The sequence below is a fragment of the Poecilia reticulata genome, linkage group LG15 (assembly GCF_000633615.1).
Source record: "Poecilia reticulata strain Guanapo linkage group LG15, Guppy_female_1.0+MT, whole genome shotgun sequence".
Lineage (NCBI taxonomy): Eukaryota > Metazoa > Chordata > Actinopteri > Cyprinodontiformes > Poeciliidae > Poecilia > Poecilia reticulata.
In genome coordinates this window covers 16833960-16857672 of record NC_024345.1, presented here as the reverse complement: position 1 = coordinate 16857672, position 23713 = coordinate 16833960, and the positions used below count along the sequence as shown (strand labels likewise).

Genomic DNA, 23713 nt, shown 5'->3' with positions numbered 1-23713 from the left:
GGACAAATACTTCAGAGTCAGTGAAATGTTCGGACCAATAAATGGCTTGTCTGTTTTTAAAGAGTCCGAATGTCGAGGTGAGCCGGTGCGAGACTTCTACCAGGTGCAGCGAGGCTACGCCATCTGTCAAACAACCCGCATGGTGTCCTGGGTGGAGTGCACCGGAGCTTGTGACACGGGGAGCTGCTGCGTCAGCCAGAGGATGAAACGCCGAAAATACACCTTCGAGTGCAGCGACGGAACGTCCTTCACCGAGGAGGTGGAAAAGACCATCAAGTGCGGCTGCGTGGGCTGCATGTAGCACCGTTGACCCGCTCTTCCTGCCGCTGCTGCAGAGCAGAATATCGAAAGCAAGGAAAGAAGGAAGGAAGGAAGGAAGAAAACTGCTGAAAGGTGGAGGAGAGAAAGCAAGAACGAAAGAGATTATACAGAATATATATAAAACCTCTATCTATATATTATGGACAACAATGTTTGTAAAATAGGACATTTCCTCTCCTGTGTGAGGATGTGTGACCTACATTAAAACAGAAACACCCTGAGCATCAGTGTAGGTGTGACAACAACAAAAATAAAACCATAGTATCTGCAACATTGTTCCAAGGGGTCCAGAGATTTTGTAGGTGTTGCATTCAGAGTGAGGCATCCTTCCTACCCAAACTATCCCATAAGAACACTTCATCTATCTGTGAGGCCTCCAATGGCTCAGCCACCATCATCCATCTTGAGCCCACGGAGGTAAGAAGGACAAGAGGGTTTATTTTAGCTCTAGAGATAAAAAGAGAGCCGAGTCTTGAGTTGAGCTTGGCTTGGTTACCTGGACAGTGTTGGACACGGGTTGGATTTAGTTGAAGACGCCACCCAGACCGGTGCCATCATTTCTCCACCAGGATACTGCCCTCCGATGCTTACACCTACATGTCAGAGTGAACGTAAGGGGAAAAGGGAACCTAGGGTTTAAGGGGGCTGCAGTGTTGTGAGTTTGAGGCGAGGAGAAGAGAGATGTTTGCCATAAACTCCCACAACATAGAAATCCCCCTCAAATAAAGACTGCACGGACTGGCAGCCGGACTCATCTCTGTGAAACACACGGTCACACAAGCGTGGTACACAATACAATCCCGACGTGGCTTGGAAGGGCTGGTGTGGCGCAGCTGTTCCCCTTTTGTTCATACAGTACAAGTGGCCGTGGCAGAGTCAGCGCCCCCCAGCATGTATCGCCCCAGGGTGGGGATGTTTTGCATAATCCTGCAGGAGGCCGAGTGACCCTGCTCCCATCGATGCCTGTAGTATTAAACCACCACAAACTGTTGCATGTGTGGAGAGTTTGCCAACAAATATGTAAAGATTTTTTCCGTATTATTATGAAGATTATTACAAAAGGTTCAGTCATCTTTTGTTTGTTTTTATTTTTATTCGACTTTCTTATATATTTCTTTGTTATATTTTGTTATAATTTGTCTCATGACGTATTCTAACTTCTTTAGTTGTCCTTGCCCAGTTTCCCACCCCATCCTATATTGTAATGCCTAACAGATTCTAATATATATATATATAAATATATATAAATATATTTGTATTTCATTTGGTATAGTATTTTTCTATGTTTAAGAGTACGTCTGTGTTAGGAAGCATTTAGACTGGTGGAGAGGCATTCAGTTGGTTTCCTAGTTGTTTTTTGTTATCTGTTGATCTCACCTTCTTCTCCAGCAAAGTAATTATTTGTACGGACATAAAAGGCAGTATTGGTCTAGAGAAATTGTGAAATATTGTATATGTTGTCTTCCATGTGAATATTACATCTACTTCATGAGAATCTGTGCTTGTTTTTAATTTATTTTAAGCATAAGTGTTGCTGGCATTCAAATTTGAAAATAAGGTCCAAAGAAATGCTCAAAATGACAGCAGGAAAAAGTGCATGGAGTGTTTCTAACGTCTCTCCATAGTGAGCTATGACAGTGGTTTTTTTTTTCTCCCCTGAGGCTCAGATATTTCTACTGTTTAGTGTGAGCTTGGAGCTCAGAATGAAATATCCCACACAAATTTGTTTTGTAAATTAATTGCCTGACCACACAGAAAAGCGTTCATCTGTTTCATGTTTCTATGCGATGGGCATCATTTTTACCATTTTATTCTGAGAGATGTTTGCCATAGAACGAAGGTGTATCTTGTTTGTTCTTTAGCTAAGATGGGCTCAACCGATCATAAGCTGCTGTCAAGCCTCAAGAAAACAGGATGAAGTTGCCCCTGTGGACACTGATCATGTTAAGGTGGATCATCCTTATATTTCTTTTTTTAGGGGCGACTGTGAGAAGCATTACATGCCAACTACTGACAGATAACAAGAAAAGGCCTGGACACGTTTACTGTCTGTCAGTTTCGGACTGGTTATCCTCACAGAAAAGAAAGAGAAGAAAAAAAAAATAAAAGAAAAGATGGCAGTTTTCGTGAGCAGTCGTCAAACCTGAATGTATAAATGTGTATAGATAAATATGAGCAATGCTTATTCATAAAGTGGTAACTTTTAGCTGTTATTTAGTTTCCAATGTAAGATACAGGAAATTGCATTTAGAGAGTGGCGGCCCGACAGAGTGCTCTGTGTGGGACTGCGTTTCTCCAAATGCCTCATTATGGTGTAAAAGGCTGCAGTACAGTCACATCTTACAGGTTCCAGTTCATATTGCTACCCATGCTAACTTTGTTTTTGATGCTGTTAATGTGATGCCAGTGGTGTACAATAACATTACAGAAAAAAATCTGTTGAACCATACTGATGAGCAGTCACTGTAATATTTAGGCCAAGTGCCTCATAAAGGCGCATTTTTTTAGTTAAATGTGACTTTCTCTTCGTGGCTCTTCTCATTCCTTTGCACTGATCTGTACTGGACTGGTGCCGATAGACCTCATCATAGACATCTTAGTGGTGTTTTGCTATATTATAATGTAATTCCATAATTTGGACAAATGAACAGAAACAGATTTTTTTTTCCCCGTCCTATTAACTATATACATAAATGTTATTGTGAACAACACACCGTCTCAGTTGTATTAAAATGGTGCAAAAGCTAAAGAAATATCCCTGGTCAGGTTCTGTCTGTTTTTCATGTTGCAGGACTGATTTGGGGGAGTTCGACTGAAAAACGTCATTATGCTGAATGTATGTAGTGCCACCGACAAAATGTTTACCAAATCTCCACTCTTTTCATTAATTAAACCTAAAATGTGTGTGCTTTTAAGAATGATTGTCTTTTTTTCGTGTGGCTGATTTTTATTATTTGACAGTTATTTTCCTCTTTTACTGCCTGAATTTGTTTACAGTAGAAAATAATAATAATTTTTTTTTTTTTGCTGTCAAGCAGATTCTAAAATAAGTGATAGAACAGCTGCGTTGTACCAAAGTCAGGCTCTCTTATTCTCTTCTGTTGAGATGATGCTCATGCAGAAAACTAACAAGATCAAGTTTCAAAAGATGAAAATGCCACTTTGGTATATGAAGCATGTTTACATAAACAGTAACAGTAAGGCGTTATTCAAAACTTATACACATATAGTTTAATTTGTGTTCTATTAATATACATTAAAAAGGTCTTGAAAAGCAGCAAGAAAAACAACAGGAAATTAGGTAATCTTTCAAAAAGAAACAATAAAAGTGCTTTTTAGAGCATTGTTTCTCTCTCATGTGTTATCCCAGCATCCTTTGCCATGGAGTAGAAATGACCTCGCTTTTCCATCAGATTGCTTGGAGAATCAAATTCCACAATTTTACCAGCATCAAGGACCATCACCCTGTGGAGCAGGAATGTCATATCCTTTAATGCTGGCTAAAATATATATACCTCTACTATGTGACTGGATTGGATATGAGTCAGGACATTTCAGACTCTTGTGCTGAACTCGGACTCACCTGGAGCTGTCCATGATGCTGTGCAGACGGTGGGCGATGGTGAGCACCGTGCAGTGGGAGAACTCTTTGCGGATCGTAGTCTGAATCAGGTCGTCTGTCTCCAGGTCAACGGCTGCAGTGGCCTCATCCAGGATCAGGATTCGAGACTTTCTCAGCAGAGCCCGAGCCAGACACAGCAGCTGCCTCTGACCGACACTGGAAGAGACGGGCAGATGTTCAGATCTTATCTGGAGCTCTCAGAAAATGTCTGTGTACAAAGTGTCTTGTATGTCCAGAGCTGTGACAAAGTATTTGCCCCATTAACAATGTGCAACAATATTTCAGTTCATCAAAAAAAAAAATTAGATGAGACAAAAATGATCAGAACAAATACAAGAAGAAACATCTAACTAAACTAACCTGGTGAATGCACTCTGAACTTAATAACTGCTTGTACCACCATTGGCGTAAATCACTCTGTGATCAGTATGTATCAATTATTATATATTATTTAATCATTAATATTATATCATTGTATATTTACAGATAATTGAACCTTTCCAGCAATTTTCTGAAAGCACCGAGTATAATCTGAGTTAGACATTTACACATTTTGACTTCCTATATGTACATTTTTCTGCAGCTACATCCTATGCAATGTGATTTGAATAGTCAGCACTGTTTAAGTTTATGCTGCCCACCTGAGGTTTTCTCCTCCCTCTGCAACTTCATGCTGTAATTCTTCCTTCAGTCCAGCTACATAATTCTTCAGATGAGACAGCTCAAGCACTCTCCACAGCTCCTCATCGCTGAATTTGTCAAATGGATCCAAGTTCATCCTCAGCGTCCCAGAGAACAAGACTGGATCCTGTGCTCCAGAAGCAGATAGGTTAGTGTACCAAGCAGAAAAGATTACCTTGTTTCTGCATTTGTTTTTGTCTTTGATGTTTACCTGTGGGATGATTGTGAGTCTGTTTCTTAGATCGTGCAGTCCAATTTTAGAGATATCTACATTATCAATTAGGATACGTCCATCAGCTGCTTCAATTATGCGAAACAGACAGTTTGCCAGGCTTGATTTCCCAGCTCCAGTGCGGCCCACTATACCAATCTGAAGGTAATGAAAGAAGAAAAGAAATACAATCTAGTAAGTAATGTGTATAAGCGCTATGATGAGTCTTTTTGGTGGATGCAGTTAGGTGGTGCATCTCAAAACATCCAAAAATACAGTTAGAAGCTTTTCTACTTTGAAACCAGCTTTAACCTTTAGAGGAATTCCAACCACATTGCTGTTGGTCATGACACAATTATAATTATTTTAAGTGCCAAGTATTTTACAAGGATTGTAATTTTCTCTGCTTTATGTTAGAGCTATGGAAGATGGTTGCAAAAAAAATGTATTTGTCTTTTTAACTGGTTTCTGTGAACAAATAAAATCAGGGTTTTAAAAGCGCTCTGTTGGCAGAATGTCTGAGTAATTCTACTGGTATGATCTCAATGCAGTAGTGTGTGATGAAAACATTTTCTGCAGATTACATTTTTCTTAAGTAATTTGCCACGTATCCAATGTGCTATCTACACAAACATATTAAAAGAAGAGATACCAATTAGTCAAATGGGAGGATTCTATTTTAAATGAATTACAAAATATGCTATAAGTTTCCTTCCTGATTGTTAATCACAGCTCCTGTTGCGTTGTAAGAAGAAACCAAAAAATAAATAAAAAAGTAAAATGTAAACAACTCTGTTGGTTTAGGGCTTATTCATTTCAATTCTTCAACAAAAAAATTATATAAATTGAGCAATGTTTCGACAATGAAAGAGACAAACTTTCTCAGTGCCACTGATGTCACAGGAAATTCCTTTCAGGACCAGGTCCAGTTCAGGTCTGTAGCGGACCTTGTAGTCTACAAACTGCAGGTTTCCTGCCTCAGGCCACATCTCTGAAGGTCGATCCTGAGTCACCCAGGGAGCCTGAAGAAGAAGAGCTGATGATCTCGACGTCTTGTCCCGAAAAACTGTCTAAGCACTTTTTCTGGTACAATAATGTCAACAGAGTCCTTGACATGATCCTTGGTCATGTCAAGGACTCTGTTGACATGATCCTTGAATAGTTTTCAATGTGTCAATGCAGGAGCCACTATTCTGTCTGATGTAAGACCTTAATTAGGCCACTAGGTGTCACTTGTATGTTAGAAAATATATGTAAAAAGCTTGAGCTGCTTTTTGCTGTTTCACTGCATCATGATTGACATGTGTGAGCTAGACTTGTACAAAAACTAGTTATTGGTAAGAAATAAAGTCTTGAAGTAACCAGATAAAGCCATCTGAATTCATTAGACTTTACTAAGACAAGATGGATTAATTGATCAAATGGTATATGCATCAACTTCACTCATTGAAAAACTCTTGAGTGCAGGCATACACTGTACAGATGAAGCCACTGAAATTAAAAACACCACCAGCTAAATGAGCTTACAAAAATTCTTGAGATTTTTGCACAGAAAAGTCAAAACTTTCAGCAAGAAATGCTAAATATTTTCAACCAACCTGATAGAAACAGATTTCAGCAAACAGAGAACAGATGTGAAGCTAATATAGGCAAAACTGTAAAAAGGACAACATACCTCATTCTCAAGCTCAGCGTATTCACTCACTCTTTCTACGGCTACAATATTAGTCTCCAGCTGTGAGGTTATGTTCACCACAAAGCTGAGGGTTAGAGTTACCTGAAAACCACAACAAGGCACAGAAATTCAATTAACGTGTTTTGGGTTATTCATAATACTGTTATTCTTGTGTAATACATTTTGCTTTCTGATCGGGATCGAGTGACTCACATTGAGGGCATATGATATAGAGAGGCCAACGAGGCCGCTGTCAATGGAGTTTCTAGAAATGACAGCAAATATAGCAGCAAAAAACACCACAAGGTTTCCGAGAAACTGCAGGCGGACGGCCAGCCATCTGTTGAGCAAACAAACACTACCAATAAACATAAGCACAAATGTATGCAAATATCCCTGTCTGAGCCTCATATTGAGAAAGTGGGAATACAATATTTGCTTACCACATTTTTAGACTAATTATAGGTTTTGTTATATTAAGAGGTAAAATGGGTGCGATATTTGAGATATCTAATGTCCAACTTGAGGTCTGCACATAGAAATCTAATCAAGTGATAAGATGGGCAGACTTACAAGTACATGGGTATTTTTGGAACAGGTTCCACCGTGGGGACCTAGAGAAATACTTGAAGTTGACACAAAAATGCAAACTTTGGGTGGGGCTAACTCTAAGTTATAGATTTGGAGGTCCCATAGGAGCCAAAATTGGCAACATTTCTGTAGGCCCCATTTGGCAACCCATACACAAGTTCCATGTTTTTGATTTATGGGATGAGTGGGAGTTTGTTTTGCTTACGGTTTCAGATAAAAGCCACCAAAGTCCATGATGTGCCCGAGCAAACATGCTTGTTGTGCTATTGTACAACCAGATAGACATAAGAATCACAGTTTGGTTGTGTTTGCAGGTCCCCTTCCATGCTGACCTGTTTGACATGATCCTTGAATAGATAGTTTTCAAGTTTTCGTCGATGGTTACTTCATTGTGTTTCATAAATCGCTCCTGATGGTTGTAGGCTCTTATCACGGACAGACCTGACATGGTCTCGCCAAAGTGGGAATATATAGGAGAGCGAGCGACCGACTCCAGGCGGCGCAGCTGTCGTGAAGTTGGTATGTAGAATCGCTGGAAGTGAATGGAGGAAAAGGAAATATAACAGGTTAACACAGACACTCTTTAATACGACCACGAGTCTTAAGTCCCTTCGAGCCAACTCAGAGTTTCAAAGTTGTGTTAAAATTCAAGTGATAGAAAATGCTGCAATTTGCATATTATAACTCACTTGTACAAAGAAGTAAATCACAGCCAGAGGAATGATGACAATGATGAAGAGAGGAGTGGAAAGACAGAGGAAAACTATTGTCCCCAGTATGCCCAGCAGATGAATGATCCAGGAGCTGAACAAATGAGGAATGGTTTCATCTATTGTGAATATGTCCTGCAAGAGGAGCAAAATAAAGTTGGTATTTCACAGTTTTTAAAGCAGAAAGTTCTTAACAAACAACACTTTAAAATTGTGAAAATCTGAAAGGACCTTATCTATTTTTTTTTTTTCAAATAACATGTTTTTTTTTTTTAAAACTCATACATGCTAATAAAAAACTCACAACAGACAGGAAGAAATATGGACAAGATGATTCAACCCCACCTTTGCGAAGCGGTTGAGGATTCTCCCAAGAGGCGTAGTGTCAAAGAAAACCATGGGGACTCGAAGGACATTGTTAAGCAGTCTTGAATGCAGAACACGAGACGCGTTGACTGCAGCATTGGTCAGGAGCAGCGTGCCAAGGAAGACAAACAGACCTGAAATAAAATTTTAAAAAAGAACAATACAAAGTTGTCTCTGGACAAATCCCTTTCATTTTGCACATAACGATGGTTTCAGCAGTTCAAAATAAAGACAACAATGATCAATACATTAAAAGTAATCAAAGCTTGATTTCATACTTAAAAACTTCCATAAGGGAAAGTCAGACTCAAATAGTGCTACGTTTGGTTGAGTAGCAGGGCTGACAAGGGAAAGACAAAATGTTGCTGTTCCTTCTCCAGTTTCAGCCTGAAGCACCTCCCTGAGGGCGAAAGCTGGTGATGCTTGGACAGGACATTGGGTCGCCTCCCAGTGTCTGGAAAACCTCTCCAATAATTTGTTATATATGAGTTCATGGTTGGCTCATGGATGGGAGGATGCCAAGATTTTGTCCTTCAAAACAATCCTAAACCCACTGGTACATTTGAGCTTAAGTGATAATAAATCAAACTTTTGATCACTGGAAAATAAAAAATGTTACATGATTTTTTATTTTTTGTTAATCATAGAAAAACATTAAGCTTAATCCATGGCGTCATAGCAACAGCCAATTGTTCAATTTGCAAGCAAGAAAACCTTGAAAGTACTGGGGAGTTTTAACTTTCTGTGGTGCAAAATGCAGTTTAAACATATATTAAAAAAAACAGCCAGTAAATCAGCATTAGAGCACAGCACACAATTTATTGTTACTGTAACTCTGCAAAACAATATTTTATGTGTTGTATGACATAATTTGGAACAAAAATATATAAGTACTGTTTAATTACCCTGAGCCATTCCAAGAGCACCAAATACCCCCACCCTGGTGTCTCTCTTCTTGGGAGAGTATGTCTGGTTGTAATACTCCACTGCATCATTGGTCCAGTCACTCAGCCACAGGTTTTGACCAATAAAGGCAACATTCTGCATGACGTAAATGAAGAGGGCCCAAAAGGCATATCCCCAGCCCATGGCCTGCACGTACTGGAGCCAGACTGAGAATTTAACCTGGATGTCAAACAGAAAACAAACACCAGGGAAATGCTTTTAAATTTTCTAGCTCTAAAGCAAAGTGTTGTGAAAAAGCATGTTTATTTTATTTTTTTATCAAAGTCCATTGACACTTAAAGAAAGACTGAACCTTCTGTAAGTGTCTGGGTTGAGATAAGTTAGTTAAATATGACGTCTGAAGAGTTGCTGATTGCACGCTGTGTGATTATTGTCTGTCATTGTGTTAATGTTGCCATGTGTTGAAGTGACTGTATCCAATTCTTGAGTTTGAATGACATGCAAGTTTATTAATTTCTGCTCCCTCGTCTTCTCTTTCTCTTTTCTCACGCACACTCCGTTTCCAGACAGTAGAAAACACCAAAGACATGTTTTCTTTGCTTAGCTTCTGAATCTAGGCTTAAACACATGGTCTGGTTGTATGACCCATTGTCTTCCTCGGCTTGGATTTTTCCAAGAAGGCTCGCCCTTCCGAATTCTCTGGTGGAGCCCTGATTATTCTCTCTTGCTCTTTTTTTTTATTAAAGAAAATTCAACTCTATTAATAATACCACTAATAACAAACGATTCCTCATAATTATCGCATAGGCTAAGCATTGAATACAAACATTGGACATTAGGGGGCTAATGTTTCAGACCTCAAATGCTAATTCAGGAATATGTTCCCTTCAGAAAATCAGATGTGCGTTTAAAAATGTCAATAAATCAATAAATTGCAAAATAAGTCATTAATGTTATGAACTGGATTTTTCCTGAACCAGAGGTTGAATTAGTCAAAACAGCTGATAGGGAGATGTAGATGAAACTGGGGTTGCTCTTTTACAGACATCTGTATTGATTAGCAGACTCTATCTCCAGTGGAAACTCTCGTCAATTTCCAGGAAATGGGCAGGAAAAGATAACTGCAGGTTACCGATACAGAACAGTGGACAGTATCAGTATATGAGTATATACTGGAAATGTATTCTCTAGGATCTGTATGGATTTTGAAGGTCCTGCTAGTAGCATGTCTTGGAACATTTAAAGAAGGGTTTAGAAAATACATCCCAGCCAGAGACAGACAATCTGGTAAGAAACATTGACTCATGCGGGTCCTTATGTATAGCACAGCCTAGTAAATTTGATGAGCTTATGATCTGATACGCTGAAGGTCAAAGGTTATCAGTGGAAAGGCCACACTCTGCCTACAAGTCAATGCGATTGGCATCACTAGGAGCTCAGGGAAGGTGCAGCAGATGTCAGAGCAGAAACTGAAAATGACAAACACCCTGGGAGTACAACAGAATGAGGCTGATAAAAGATGTATACCTGTCCTGTTTCCATAGTCTCCTTCTCAATTAGCCTCTGACCTTTCTTTGTGTTTTCAAGGGATTTTAAATTGCTGTTTTTTCTTAATCTGGATCTACAAACAGCACAGAGCAGAAGAGAGGAGAAATGGAAGAAATAAGTCACCGGCTCAAATAATATAGCAAAGCTTTGAGCAGAAAATAAGTCTTTGTTCTTCTTTGGAATTATTCTTTTTACAGTGCCATGTAATTCCAGAACAACTCTCCTTACAATATATAGAATGTGGGGAGATCACATTTTATATATTGTGCCTATAAAATACACATATACACGATATATGTGTATATGTGTATTTACACATATATTGTGAAATGCCTATAAAAATATTCACCTCCTTTGGACGGTTCAACACCTTATTGCTTTTGTAAATAAAATAATGGTAAATATGATATTTAGTACAAACAATAAAAAAGTACACTTTAATTTCAACATAAAAAATGATTGAAATATTTCACTGGAAAAAAAACAATTGAAATCGACTGATCAAATTCAACAGAATTTGAACAAGTGTGACCAGCTTCCCACAATGTGAAATGGAGATCACCTGAGCAAAGTTGATATGTGTACCTGGTTCATCAATATTCCTGCTACATTTATAACATGAAGACAAAGGAAGAGTCTGAACAAATCAGATAAAAAGATCACTGAAAATTAGAAGTAGGGATGGATACAAAGAGATATGAGACAAAAAAAAGAGCTTTTTTGATAATCCTACAACATGCTATGTTTGGTAAACACCAAAGACTGAGCTGTTCTGTAGAGAATAATTCATAATTTCCAGATGTGCCAGTCTGATGAAGCAGAGCCACACAGACTCAGTGTGGCTGCTGAAATACTGGAGGTGAATATTTTAGTAGGGATCTACTTCATTACACTTTATTTATCAACTATATATGTTTTTACTCTCAGAGTTGTTGATTGCAATGAAGTTTTACATGGAACCATCACTCTGTTTAATATAAACTAAGCTAAGTAAAAATTTACAGTGGGGACAGCCATTCTCAGCTTTTGTACAGTTGGATCAAACCTGCTTCTGCTTCCTCTCTGGCTCCGTCGGAAAACATCGTCCGCCAAAGAAACGTCCGTCTGGTCGTCCTCTGAGTCAGAGATGAAGTCTTCTTTATCATGACATCCATCTAAAAGGATAGTGATAAAAATGAATCTTTCACCTAACATTTATTATATTGAATGGGAGTTCATATGATTACCTTCTGAACTTGTCTGATTACTTTGCTCTGAGCCGTAGGTGTCTAAAAATTCTGAGAAAGCTCCTTTACTATCGCGGAGGCTCTGGTAGGATCCCACCTCAGAAACCCGTCCATTCACCAAAACTACAACTTCGTCTACACAAGGCAGGAAACTAACTCCATGAGTCACCAGGATACGAGTCTGCAGAGACACAAAATAGCATTAGGTCTTTATGGCAATATAATCGAAGCCATTTAGATCCCAACTTTACTGAAATCCCGGGGAGGGTTTTTCAACCTATCCAACAAGATCTTGTCCAAGCTTTTATCCAACACATTAATTCTTCACATTACAAACCTTGTCTTTCAGAAGTCCATTGGGTCCAATAACTTTATCAAATAGATGCTTTCCTACATGAGAGTCCACAGCAGACAGGGGGTCATCTAGTAGAAAAATATCAGCCTGACTGTAAGCTGCTCTGGCCAAGCTGACGCGCTGCTTCTGACCTCCTGAGAGATTGATACCCTACGAACGCAGATCTAATGTATGACACTTACCAAAACATTTCATGCAAACAATCCTAACATTGTTTAAATTCTAAACTATGAACACTTAAATCTACCTTTTCTCCGATCTCAGTGAGATCTCCTGCAGACAGCAGCTTGAGGTCGGGGCCCAGAGCACACGCCTCCAGTATGTCTTCAAACCTCTGCTCTTCGTAGGGAGAGCCGAACAAGATGTTATCCCGCAGAGTGGCATTTTGGATCCAGGCTTGCTGTGGTACAAATGCAAGAGAGCCCTGGGTGGAAATACAAAAGATCCAGTAACCATTCTTTTATTTTAAAAGCTGTGCCAAATGAAATTTAGAGCTTAGAGTTCTCTATGACTTTCACGGGTTCACTTTGTCTAATGAGTGTCAACTGTGTGTATTTTCTGAGAATAAATGTGGTTCAGCCTGTTATGGACATGGCTGTTCATGAGACATGTGTATCATACTTTTTAAAAAAAAATTTATAATAACACAAAACCACACATTGTTATTTCGCTTGGCTATTTGGCCAGGCTTGTCAGTCTGCTATCTGAGCACAGCAGTGACCAAAGAAGTTTTGGCACTACTCTTGTCCACTTAATTTCCACCCGCAATTTTTAACATATTTTGGATTGCATCCGTCTTTTGAGTAGCTTTTGTCTGCTTGTGCCATTAAGCTATAGACAATGGGTGTCCAAGACCAGTCCTCTAGAGCCACCATCCTGTAACTCAGATGTATGCATACCTGCTCCAACATGCCTGAATCAAATTAGTGGCTCATTACCAGGCCTCTGCAAAGCAGAATGACTGCTGGTGAAGGAATTGAGCCACTTGATTCAGATGTGTTGGACCAGGGATGCATCTAAAAGTTGCAAAATGGTAGCTCTCACAAGCTCACATTCTTTAGAAATCTGCCAAGTATCGTTTTAAACTAGTTTTTTTAATTGCCACTTTTTTTTCCCTAAGTAACGCGTAAAAACACACAAAAACATATTACTTGAATGTTAATGAAGCCTTTGGTCCTGTGCATTTCTCCCAGGAGTGCCGACAAGAGAGAGGACTTCCCTGAGCCCACAGCTCCTACTACAGCTACCAGCCCGCCAGGCTTAATGCCTAGCGACACACTGGGAAACAAAGGCAGAAGTAAAGTGAAAAATACAGTGGTTTTAACAGCCAATTTTGTGGCCACAGCTATGAACTCAATACAACAGACATACCTTTTAAGTAGAGGTTCAGAGTCTTTTTCCCATGCGAAAGAACCATCACATATGCTGACAGCAGAGTCTTGGAAAAGAAAACACATTAAAACAAATCACCCAGTCAGATTCCTGGCCATAGGTGAGACCATCCTTTATTTCCATGCATAGTATGATAAAAAAAATAACCAGGTGTTAATTTGCATGGTGAAAAGTGACCAGCCCCCAAGCTCCAAAGACCGCCTCTTTGGAGCTTGAGGTTCACAGACATGAGGTTCACAGATCAGGCAGTTACATTTATTTTTCTTTTATTGGGACCTGCGAAAGCAATGCCTACTGAATGGAGTAAATTGATGTTGTTCAACACACTAGTGATAACACACATGCTCTTCAAAGCATTTTAACTTACACACTGAGGTTTGCATACTGAATGAAGTAAGTCACTTGCTAGGAATAGTCCGCATGCTACAGGCATCATTTTAGCTTACGTTAGCATTTTAGCTAATTTTAGCCTACCCATTGCTGTTTGCATACTGAATGAAGTATGTTAGAGATCAACATGCTACTGATGACATTTTAGCTCATTTTGACTTTTATAATAAGGTTTGGATCTTGAATGGAGTAAGCTATTGTTAGTCAATAGGGATTTTTCACATTTTAATGCACCATGCTGCAAGTTCAGCATGGTGGAGCTGAACTTGCAAAGTCAGTTCTCATTGTTGCAGAGGCGTGATGAAAATTGCGTTGTTTTGTTCTAACCTCATGTCTTCCATTCCGTCTTGTTACAAGTCCCCTGATGAGCTTTTTGCCATGCAAATCTTTTGTGTGATTGGTCTGAATTTCATGGGTGTGCTCATTCCGAAAACAGCGCTACTCAACTTCCATAAGCCACTTTTCTGACTATCTGTCAGAATACCAGTTTTTCCATCAAAGAGCAGATTTTGAGGGGAAAATCTGCTCTTGAGTGAATCAACACTCAGATGTGGGCCATCAGAAGCCAGACGAGTCTACCTCCATAAACCAGCTATGTAGATGTCCAACAGACACTGATCAGCGCAAGATTCAGCACGTTTAGGAATCTCAGTTCCCACTGGATGGAGAGATGGTTAAGTGTCAACCGCTAAGAACAGAGAGTTAGTTTGGAGGGGTGTAGTACTTTGCATAACAAAACAAATAAATGGTTAATTTACCAAAACTAGAGTCGTGACGCACAATGTCGCTCTCAAGATCATCTCCTCCCAGAAACTTCTCCAGTCTCTTCTTAGACACCGCTGTCTGACGTGTGAAATCAACAGGTAATTATAGTTTTTATTACAGCTCTGACTTGTGTCCAAGCTGCAGTTAAAACAGTATTTACCTGCACAATGGAAGCTATGAGCGTAGGAAGCATGCTTAGTGGCTGTCGTAGAATGTTGAACAGAGAGATCGAAGTGAAGGCTTTCTCAGCAGTTAATATGTTGTCTGAGCTCACACCAACAAACACAGCAAACGTGGCCAAAGAGACCTGCCAAAAACCACAGGCCATGTTAGCATCAAGGACCTTTATGGGCTTTTACTAACTTAGCAAACCTTTAAGATGACTCACTAGAGTGGGGGCACAGTTGGAGATAAAGGTGGAGAAAGATGTGAGATAGGCAAACTTCCTCATCACCTTCAGCTCTTCTCCTCTGATATCTTCAACTTGAGTCTGGAAGGACGGCTCCCACGCAAACAGCTTCAGAGTCTGGTAAAAAATGAAGGGCGAAGTCAGAAACATGGGCGTTGAAGTGGACCCCGAAATATCTAAATATGTCAGAAAGAATTTAAGTATATGATCATTATCAGAAGAGGGGATTACCTTGATTCCGTTCAGTATTTCATTCATTATTTTTAGTCTCTTGTCTTTAGACTTCATGTTTTCTCTCTGAAAACAGATGTAATGCATTTCATTATTAATCGCACGTAGCAAATATCAAAAATAGAAAAAACTCTAATACCTTAAATAAAGCTGCAATCAAAACAAGTTGTTGGAAGATTATCAACAATAGACACCTAAGAATCAGACCCGAGAAAGATCATGAACAAGGTGGACACCTGCAGATAGCTACAAGGCAAATGTCAAAAGATCAAAAGAAAGTCTAGCCTTTCCAGACTGACATTAATCAATTAGATTGCTACTTACCCGTACTTAAATTTTCAAAGATTGGAGAAAGATGTGATGCATAGAGACATGTTTCATTTTTAGTGACTGATTCTTTTTGTGGTAAAGAGAAGGAATCCCCCATCTTGTTTTTACATTTTGAATACAATTGTTATCTATATCAATTTTTTTTTTTCAATCTCATAACACAATTTTAACAAAAAAGAAATATGGAATGTTATCGCACAAGCCACATTTGAAAGGTGCATGAAGAACTTATTCGCAATTCCAGTGACCTGAATTTTTTTGGCCTGGTTGGCTAACAGTCCGTTGACCGGCACCATTAGCACCATTACTGCCAGCCCAGCTAGTGTTGAAGGTCCCAACTCCAACCACAGGAAAACGATGGACACAATGATCTGCAGAGGGCAGGACCACAGCAGGTGGATGAAGTTGGTCACGTCGTTGAAGCGCTGGGCGTCTGCTGACATGAGGTTTACAGTTTCTCCGACTGTTGACTCTTTGCGGTTGTCATTAGACATCACCAACGCCTTTGAAAGAAGATAGAGAAGAAAGAAAGAGGGAAACAAAATAATGTTCAAAGCTGAATAAGATAAAAGACTAAAGCTGCAGTTGGAAGTCGTATATCCGTCTGTAGACAAAAGGGCTGAATTTAAAGCCAATAGTTTCATAGCTACAAAATACAGCAAATTGCATCAATGAAGTAAATGAAAAATGTTGTCTAAGTTTTGGGAGTCTTAAATAAATGACAAAATTGTTTACTAAATCAAAGGTTGGAGTTTTAGCTTAATTAAATTGCATAAAGGAGTCATTGTGATGTCTTCTCTGCCGTTACCTTCTTGTACACGGCAGCCATGAGGGCAGCTCGAACCTTCGTCCCCAGAACGAAGCATCGCCGCACATACTGCTGCAAGACCAAAGATTGTAGAAGAGCCGCCACCAGCAGCAGCACAGCATAAAAATACCCTTTCCAGGCATAGCTGGATTTGTCCTGAGTGAAGGAGATCATCAACCTGAGCAAGAGAATAAAACATTAACCAACATATATATTATGATCATGTGACACTCATAATGTTCTAGGTAATCCTATGCCTAGGAGTGTTTTCCTCTCTTACAATTTAGTTTCTGTTTACTTTCGTCTCAAACTGTCCTTGTGTTATCAGTGGATGTCTCAACAAATCAATGAGGAGTAAACAGTTAAACTATACAGGCTTAGACATTCACAAGCTCAGACTGGATCAAATTTTAAGTCAAATTTCTCTGAGCGTATTGAAATTGAAAACCTCTTTGTATGGGGATTTAAATAGATTTTTAAAAAAGCTGGTAAGTCAAACTAGATGGGTTTTTTTTAACTTTTGTTAGCAGAGCAGTTTAGCTACCTATGAACTGTCGTTTATTCCTGCAAATCTAACTTACTTCAGGAGTTGAGGACTGACAAAAGCCAGAAGATCCTGCAGAAGTTTGAAGAAGGCAGATTCAATCAGGAGCCATTTAAATGACTTGTAGATGGTGGTAATCAGCCATGAATTTGGATAATTTGTGTCCTCCTTCTTTTTCTTCTTCTTATTTTCATCTTCTTTCTTTCCTTTTTCCTCCTGATGTAAAATATGTAAGCACATTCTTTAGGAACACAACAGCATATGGGAACCACCTGGAACAGAATTGGTGTTGTTCTCGAAAATACAATTATTATTGGAGATTAAAGACCTGGACAGGTTGTTTGGTGTATTTAAAGGCTCTCACCATCATCAGCACGTCCTGACTCACACCTTTCCCCAGACCGTTGCTGTGAGAAGGTGCTTCCAAAGATTTGCCTCGATTTTTGATCAGTTTATCCTTCAACTCTTTTTGAAATCGGATCCAAGCTTTACCCAACTCAAACTGCATGTGATGATTGAAACGCTGGCTGATGTAAGAGGCGCTGTCCACCTCGTTCAGCTCCCACATGTCCTCCTGAACCAGAGGGGTTTTGTAGCCTTTCACCATCATGCTGGAAAAGTATCTAGAAACCTTAGATTATGCTACAAAAAAAGGTTTGCTAGAGGTTTTTGGTTGTGGTTGTGAATTTACCCATTGAACCAGTTAAAAGTGACTCTGCTCAAGAATGTTGCACCAGTCCCTGGATTCTGTAACACAAAAAAACAAAGATGTAAATGGATGTTAAGGACAGTGTTGTAGTACTCGAGATCGGTCTTGGTCTCGAGACCATTTTTTTGATGGTCTCGGTCTCATCGCAAACTCGACCGCATTTGGTCTCAGTCTTGTCTCGGTCTCAGGCACTGAGGACTCGGCATTTTATTTCAAGACCAGTCGAGACCGCAACTGTGAAAATATCACTAAACGTACAGCATACTATTCAGTTTATTTGTTAACATCTTTGTTTTCAGTGGATGCAAAATGCACCGATTAAAATCCAACCAATAACGTGACTTGCCAATTACGTGTTTCTGTTTCTCCCCTCTTCCCCCACCTTTCACTCGCACGCGGCGCTCCAAGACATGTGCAATGGTTTTCTCTGAGCAGTTGAAGATGTATGTCTAATAGCAATAGAGTAACGCTGCATAAATCATAAGAAATCCACAGCTAACTCAGCAGCGCCTCACCTTCACAGACGGTGGGGACAACGTCTTAACATTTTTCGTCACTTAGAAAAGTAGCTCAAAGAAAGGTAAAGGTTGACGTGATGTTGGCAAAGCTAGCTGTACAGAGACACATTATTTGTGATGAAAAAAAGTCACTCACTGCACTTAATTATTGTGCAGAGATGTTGACTGACTTCTCGCAAGTATGGGACAACGCTGTGTCCAAAAGTCTGCAATATATTCACTGAGAGTCGTTAGTAGATTACCGTATGCTGTCAGAATAGCATACATGCAGTGAGTACCATACCTGCGCATGAAGAAGTCCGACAGTCAGAAGAGTTGTCAGTTCACCATAAGCAACAAGTTATGATAAAAATAAGTCATTAAATTGTTTTCCATGATAACTTCATAGATATACATGTGTTGTCCTGGTTTCAAAATGTATTTAAAGCAAGGTCTGGCTGAAGCTGCAGTCAACTACAACACACGCCCGTGTAAAACTCATTAACCTACTTAACCGCTAAGTCAGGATGCCATACAACTGTTAATAAAGTGTATGATGATCTACGTCATGATTCTATGTTGCTAATTTAAAAAAATATGTAATGACGTGTCTGACAAATATAGCCATGAGTTTGTGCTAAGCATATGACGATCTGACAGCGTATGCTGACCTGACAGAACACTCTTCTTTGTTCTTGTAATCCTCTGCGTACACTGCAGTAGCTATCATTATTTTATTTAATTATATACATTGATATTTTTTAATTAAATAAATAAAACCCAAGAACGAAAGAGCACACAGAGCATCCACATTGCTCTTTGATTGTTTTCATTCAAAGTGGCAGCTGTAATTGTAGTCTGTCATGGTGTCAGACTGCCTGGCTTCATATAGCAGGAGCGAGGGTGAGAACAGTCACGGTGAGCGTCTTGTGCTTGGTTACTTCTTGCTTGTTGCTCCTTGGTCAGTGTTCATAGTTGAGCATCAGGGCATTACCTCAATTGCTATGTTTATTGGTGCAATGGTGGTTTCTGACATGAGCAATATGGGCAAACACCCAGGGCATTATCTTTTTAGGGATGGCACGAGACCACCGCGGATCGTAGAGTTTGTTCTGCTTTTAATACTGGTAAAATGTATTAATATCTAGTATTTAATATCTAATATTTAATATCTAGTTGTTTTTATGGGAATGTGGATCTTTCAGATAAATTTGAGAAGCAATTTTGATCATATTTCACATTTTATCGTATCATGTAGTGCGGGGCGCTGGTCTTGGTCTTGACTCGGTCTCGACTTCCCTCTGTCTTGGTCTTGACTTGGTCTTGATACACTCTGATCTTGGTCTTGTCTTGATCTCGGGTTATGTGGTCTTGACCACAACATTGGTTAACAATATTAGATTAGGTTTATTTTGTGCTATTGCAGGGTGACTTTGACTATTTCAAAGTAAAATAAAAAAGAACAAAAATTAACCTTTTTCACAAGCTCCTTTGTTTCTGGAGAGATGTCAGCCAAAGCGGAGAGAATGAGTGCTATCACCTCCAGACCAAAGGAAATGTAGAAAAGAGAGAAACGAGGGACATCTCTGACCTCTCCCTGGGTGTGAAGATGTTAAAGAGTAAGAGAGATGTTGTGTTTAATATTTCATTTAAATAAACACAGCTGATCTGTGGTTGCTCATACCAGCCTGAGAGCTTCCCGTAGGAGGGTCTGGAAAGGGAAAATGTCACAGATGACAAGGAGAAGCCAGAAAAGGAAAAGAGAAGCAGAGTCTACTGCTCGTTCTTTTCGTCTCACTCCTTCTTGACACAACGCCAGGAGGATCTGAAAAACAAAACGTGTCAAATCGCAAAATAGTAAATAATCTTTACATCTTAAATATTAGAGCAAATATCTGAACTAAAACCTAAACTTTACCCATGTGACAGCAAAGAGGACTGGGTTCGTGTAGTGTACAGGAGAATTTTTCTCTGCTGAGCTGTTTGGACCAAAATCTTCTACTAATGTGACAATCAGGCCTCCAATGGCCGTCAGAAACAGCAGAAACACGACAAGCTGAGGAGGGAAGAGAAAGATCAGACTGATTATAAAAACGTTTCCATCTCAGCATCAAACACTGAAAGAATTAGAGTGTTTTAATTATACAATACCTGTTTGCAGAGGTAGAGCTTAGTCCAACGTTTTGGATTTACTTGTAATCTTTTACATAAAGACATGAGGTTCCATGGAGCGCATAGCCAGAGGAAGCCCAGAGGGATCCAGACCAGAACTGTCTGTTCCAGACATACTGGGAGGTCAGGGTCCTCTCTCTCCAAATAGGATGCATTCTGAGGTACAAACACACATATGTACACACAGGCATCATGAACATGTATTTATTGGTTTTGGAGAAGAAAGCTTGTTTCAAACAAATAAATGTCTTATAAATATCTATGTCCTTAGAGAAATGTGCATTTCTGATTTGTAGCACCACAAATCAGAAATACTTGTTATGGTTGGTGGACATGTTGAGTCATGTCCAGGATGAGTTTCATTTCAGTCATATGTTCACCATGTGCACACAGGGGTAAACTATAACCTCTGTTACACTTTGTACTAGTTAACTTAACTAGTATAGGATAATCAACTAGTACCTAGAGTACTAGTTCACTTTAGTCATCTCCTAAGACTAAGTGTCTTAAAAGTTGGAAACACTGACACCAAGCTGAAGAAACTTTCACAATGTTTTATGCCTAATTAAACATTTAAATTAGTTTAAACATTTTAATAATGATAAACTTTAAATATAGAATCTGTCATTTTTGTAATTACTGGGTTGTGTTTGGGAAGATAAACATTAGAGATTGCAGACCAGACATGTTTATGCATCAAAGCTAATCACCAGACTCATCTTGAGACACAAAGAGCTCAGCTACACTTTTAAAGAACATCAACAGTTAAACCCACCCAAAAGACTGACCCGCAGTACTCCTCCAGAAACGCAGCACACATCGTCCGCTGTGTCGGCTTCACTCACGGGCGATGATTTGATGACCAGGCGCCTTGTGCCCTCTGCTCCACTGCAGACACGACTATTCCCCTCTGTCCACCCATAGTGCAAAGACAATTACAGGATGTGGCTGTTGGGGACTTTGATCCTGGATCCTTGAAGCATAAACAAAGTCTCTGCAACTTCCTTATGAAGAGAATATAGAAGTTCAGAAATTACACTGAAAAACAGCAAAAACAAAAAAAAAATTGTGGTTAGAAAAAGTGGTGCAGGGCACCTCTCTTTGATTCCGTTTTCGTTTTCCTCCATGTGAACGAGTCTAGAACAACACATATTTTTCAAAAGCCAAATGTAATCAAGTTCTCAACTGACATGTTTATGACAGCTCTGCCGAGATGTTTTTAAAGTCACCAATAAAATATCTGCAGCTCACTAAAAGATCTGTGAAAGCCAGGGGGTGGGATTGTTTGCATGAGCCTCCTACATTATCCATTTTGTTGTTTTAACTTGAGCGAGGCTAGGGTTGGACTTGGATCCACAGTGTACACTGACTGAGCATTTCTATTCTAGTAAAAGTGAGACAAATGAGATTAAACTTTTATTATTTGGGAGGAGAAAGTTGAAGAAGATTTTGTAATATGCAATGCAGAGTTCAAAGCACACTTAAAGACTCAGTGTAAGCTGCTGTGTTAGTTTAAATGTACTCACTTTGTGTTACCAAAGGAAACTGTATTAAATGAATAATTACAACTTGGCTGCTATAGCTTTAATAATAATCGGGCATTTTGCTTAATGAGCTATCCCGGTTTATTAACACCTCCGCAAAAATAAATGCAAGTTAATGCATTGCACCAAAGTAGAAAAGCTTTTTGCACAGTGTGTTTGACTAGTCTTAATATCAAAATAGCATATTACTTAAATATGTTTGTTTCCTGGCACAATAAACCTATCAAACCCAAGCTCTCTTCCTCACTCTGAGAAAAGTTTAACCATAACAGAATGAGAGCAACACCAAGCAGAGACAAAAACGGGTGTGCTTGAAGGAGTAACTTTAGAGGTTTTCAGACAGGAGCACTATACCAAATGTCAAGTGGTGGTAGCGTCATGCTGAGAGCATGTCGTTGCTAGTTGTTTTGGTGCATTGCACAAATGGATGGAATAATGAAGATGGAGAATTACCTCAAAATTCTTTCTCTCCGCATTTATTAAACATGCTTTCCAATAAGCCCATATTTCTGTATTAAAAATTGTATTGATTTAATAGCTGTTGGCAAAAAAAAATTAACAAAGGCTTCAAAATATCAGTCTGTAATTACTCTATATAACATGTTTGACTTAGTAAATTGAGCATCTGAAAAAAATAAAATAAAAATAAATAAATAAATAAATATCAGGCTGATTTAATTTATGTTGCAGACCTTGGGAAAGCAGGCTAACAGACAAAAACTGGTGGGTGTATTTGAGTTTGTAGTCAATTTTGATATTGTGGGGAAAACAAAAACTACATTTTACAGTCATTACACTTACATTTGCAGTTCATCCTGAAAAAAAGGGTCCAGATAAACAACTAAAAGCCCCAAATTCATATGATTTTCATGTCTCTGCTAGTTAGCTGTAAACCTCTGACCGCCAAGATAATTGAAAATAAATGTGCAGAAAACCGGAAATTGTTTTGGTCTGCAAAACTGTGTAGTAAACCAAAAGCATCTTGCATTTAGATTTAGAACATCATTCAATAATAGTTATAAATAAAAGTAATCAACTTTTTAAAAATAGCTGAAACCACAAACTCCTCTCTTGTCCTGGCGTTTTCCGACAGCTTCTTCCTTATGATGGTGGAGCTGCTGGCAGAAACCAAACCTGTTAAGTTTAACTCAAAAATATTTTTAATCGATTGATTTTTGTCAGACATCTTGCAGGGGTGAAATTCTGACTGGCTGAACTACTGACATCACTTAATGCCTTACAAATGCATGAAATGCGTTTTTCAGGATGTCTTGTTGTTAATTGTTGCTCCGCATATGATTAACACACTTAATTTCTTTGGAAGTAAGAAAAATTAGTAAGACAGCATAGAATCAAATGCTTATTTCCCAGCCTTATACGACTACCCAAATATACGATGAGGGACATCCAAATCACCAACATTATAGTGTTGAACTGAATTTAGAAATAAGGTGGTTATTCTCTTGCTGCATCACTGAGGTAAGAAGCCAACTGTTCTGCAGTGGGAACTTCCTGTGGTCCTCATGGACGGTGAGGTAGGACCCTCAAAGGTGAAACTACTCGTAATTACTGCTCAAATATGAGAAGAAAAAAAAAAGAGCAAGAATTTGCAATGCAGTTCATTTAAAGGTTAATAGCTTGATAACTTAACATGTACTGATTTCATAAATAATGCCAGTGAAGAAAATAAAAGGCCCTGAAATGAGTTTG

The 23713-nt window shown here is 39.1% G+C and overlaps 2 protein-coding genes across 8 annotated transcripts in view; one reads left to right on the top strand and one right to left on the bottom strand.

Moving 5' to 3' along the window:
* slit1a (slit homolog 1a (Drosophila)) overlaps positions 1-2421 on the top strand; it is a 96176-nt gene extending 93755 nt beyond the window's left edge. For all 6 annotated transcript variants that reach the window (XM_008429661.2, XM_008429659.2, XM_008429660.2 and 3 more), the window contains one exon: positions 63-2421. In XM_008429661.2, coding sequence (XP_008427883.1) covers positions 63-301 — 239 coding nt within the window. In that variant the 3' untranslated portion in view covers positions 302-2421. The remainder of the gene's footprint in view (positions 1-62) is intronic.
* Positions 1963-22477, bottom strand: LOC103476915 (canalicular multispecific organic anion transporter 1-like). 2 transcript variants are annotated; one of them, XM_017308964.1, is made up of 32 exons: positions 21235-22477; positions 20439-20615; positions 20206-20343; positions 19972-20112; positions 19762-19884; positions 17773-17828; positions 17446-17692; positions 17119-17297; positions 16538-16715; positions 15978-16232; positions 15400-15465; positions 15148-15285; positions 14920-15066; positions 14753-14837; positions 13584-13650; positions 13364-13490; positions 12460-12636; positions 12195-12362; positions 11858-12038; positions 11677-11785; positions 10611-10704; positions 9083-9302; positions 8157-8311; positions 7791-7946; positions 7434-7633; positions 6724-6850; positions 6511-6612; positions 5714-5857; positions 4836-4994; positions 4585-4751; positions 3905-4099; positions 1963-3786 (listed from the first exon to the last, which is right to left on the bottom strand). In XM_017308964.1, the coding sequence occupies exons 1-32, from the start codon at positions 21277-21279 to the stop codon at positions 3657-3659; spliced, it is 4653 nt and encodes a 1550-aa protein (XP_017164453.1). In that variant the 5' UTR covers positions 21280-22477; the 3' UTR covers positions 1963-3656. The 2 variants fall into 2 exon arrangements, with proteins under 2 accessions (XP_017164453.1, XP_017164454.1); XM_017308965.1 differs by lacking the exons at positions 19762-19884; positions 19972-20112; positions 20206-20343; positions 20439-20615; positions 21235-22477 and having other exon boundaries at positions 17446-17655.
* Positions 22478-23713: the final 1236 nt, after the last annotated feature.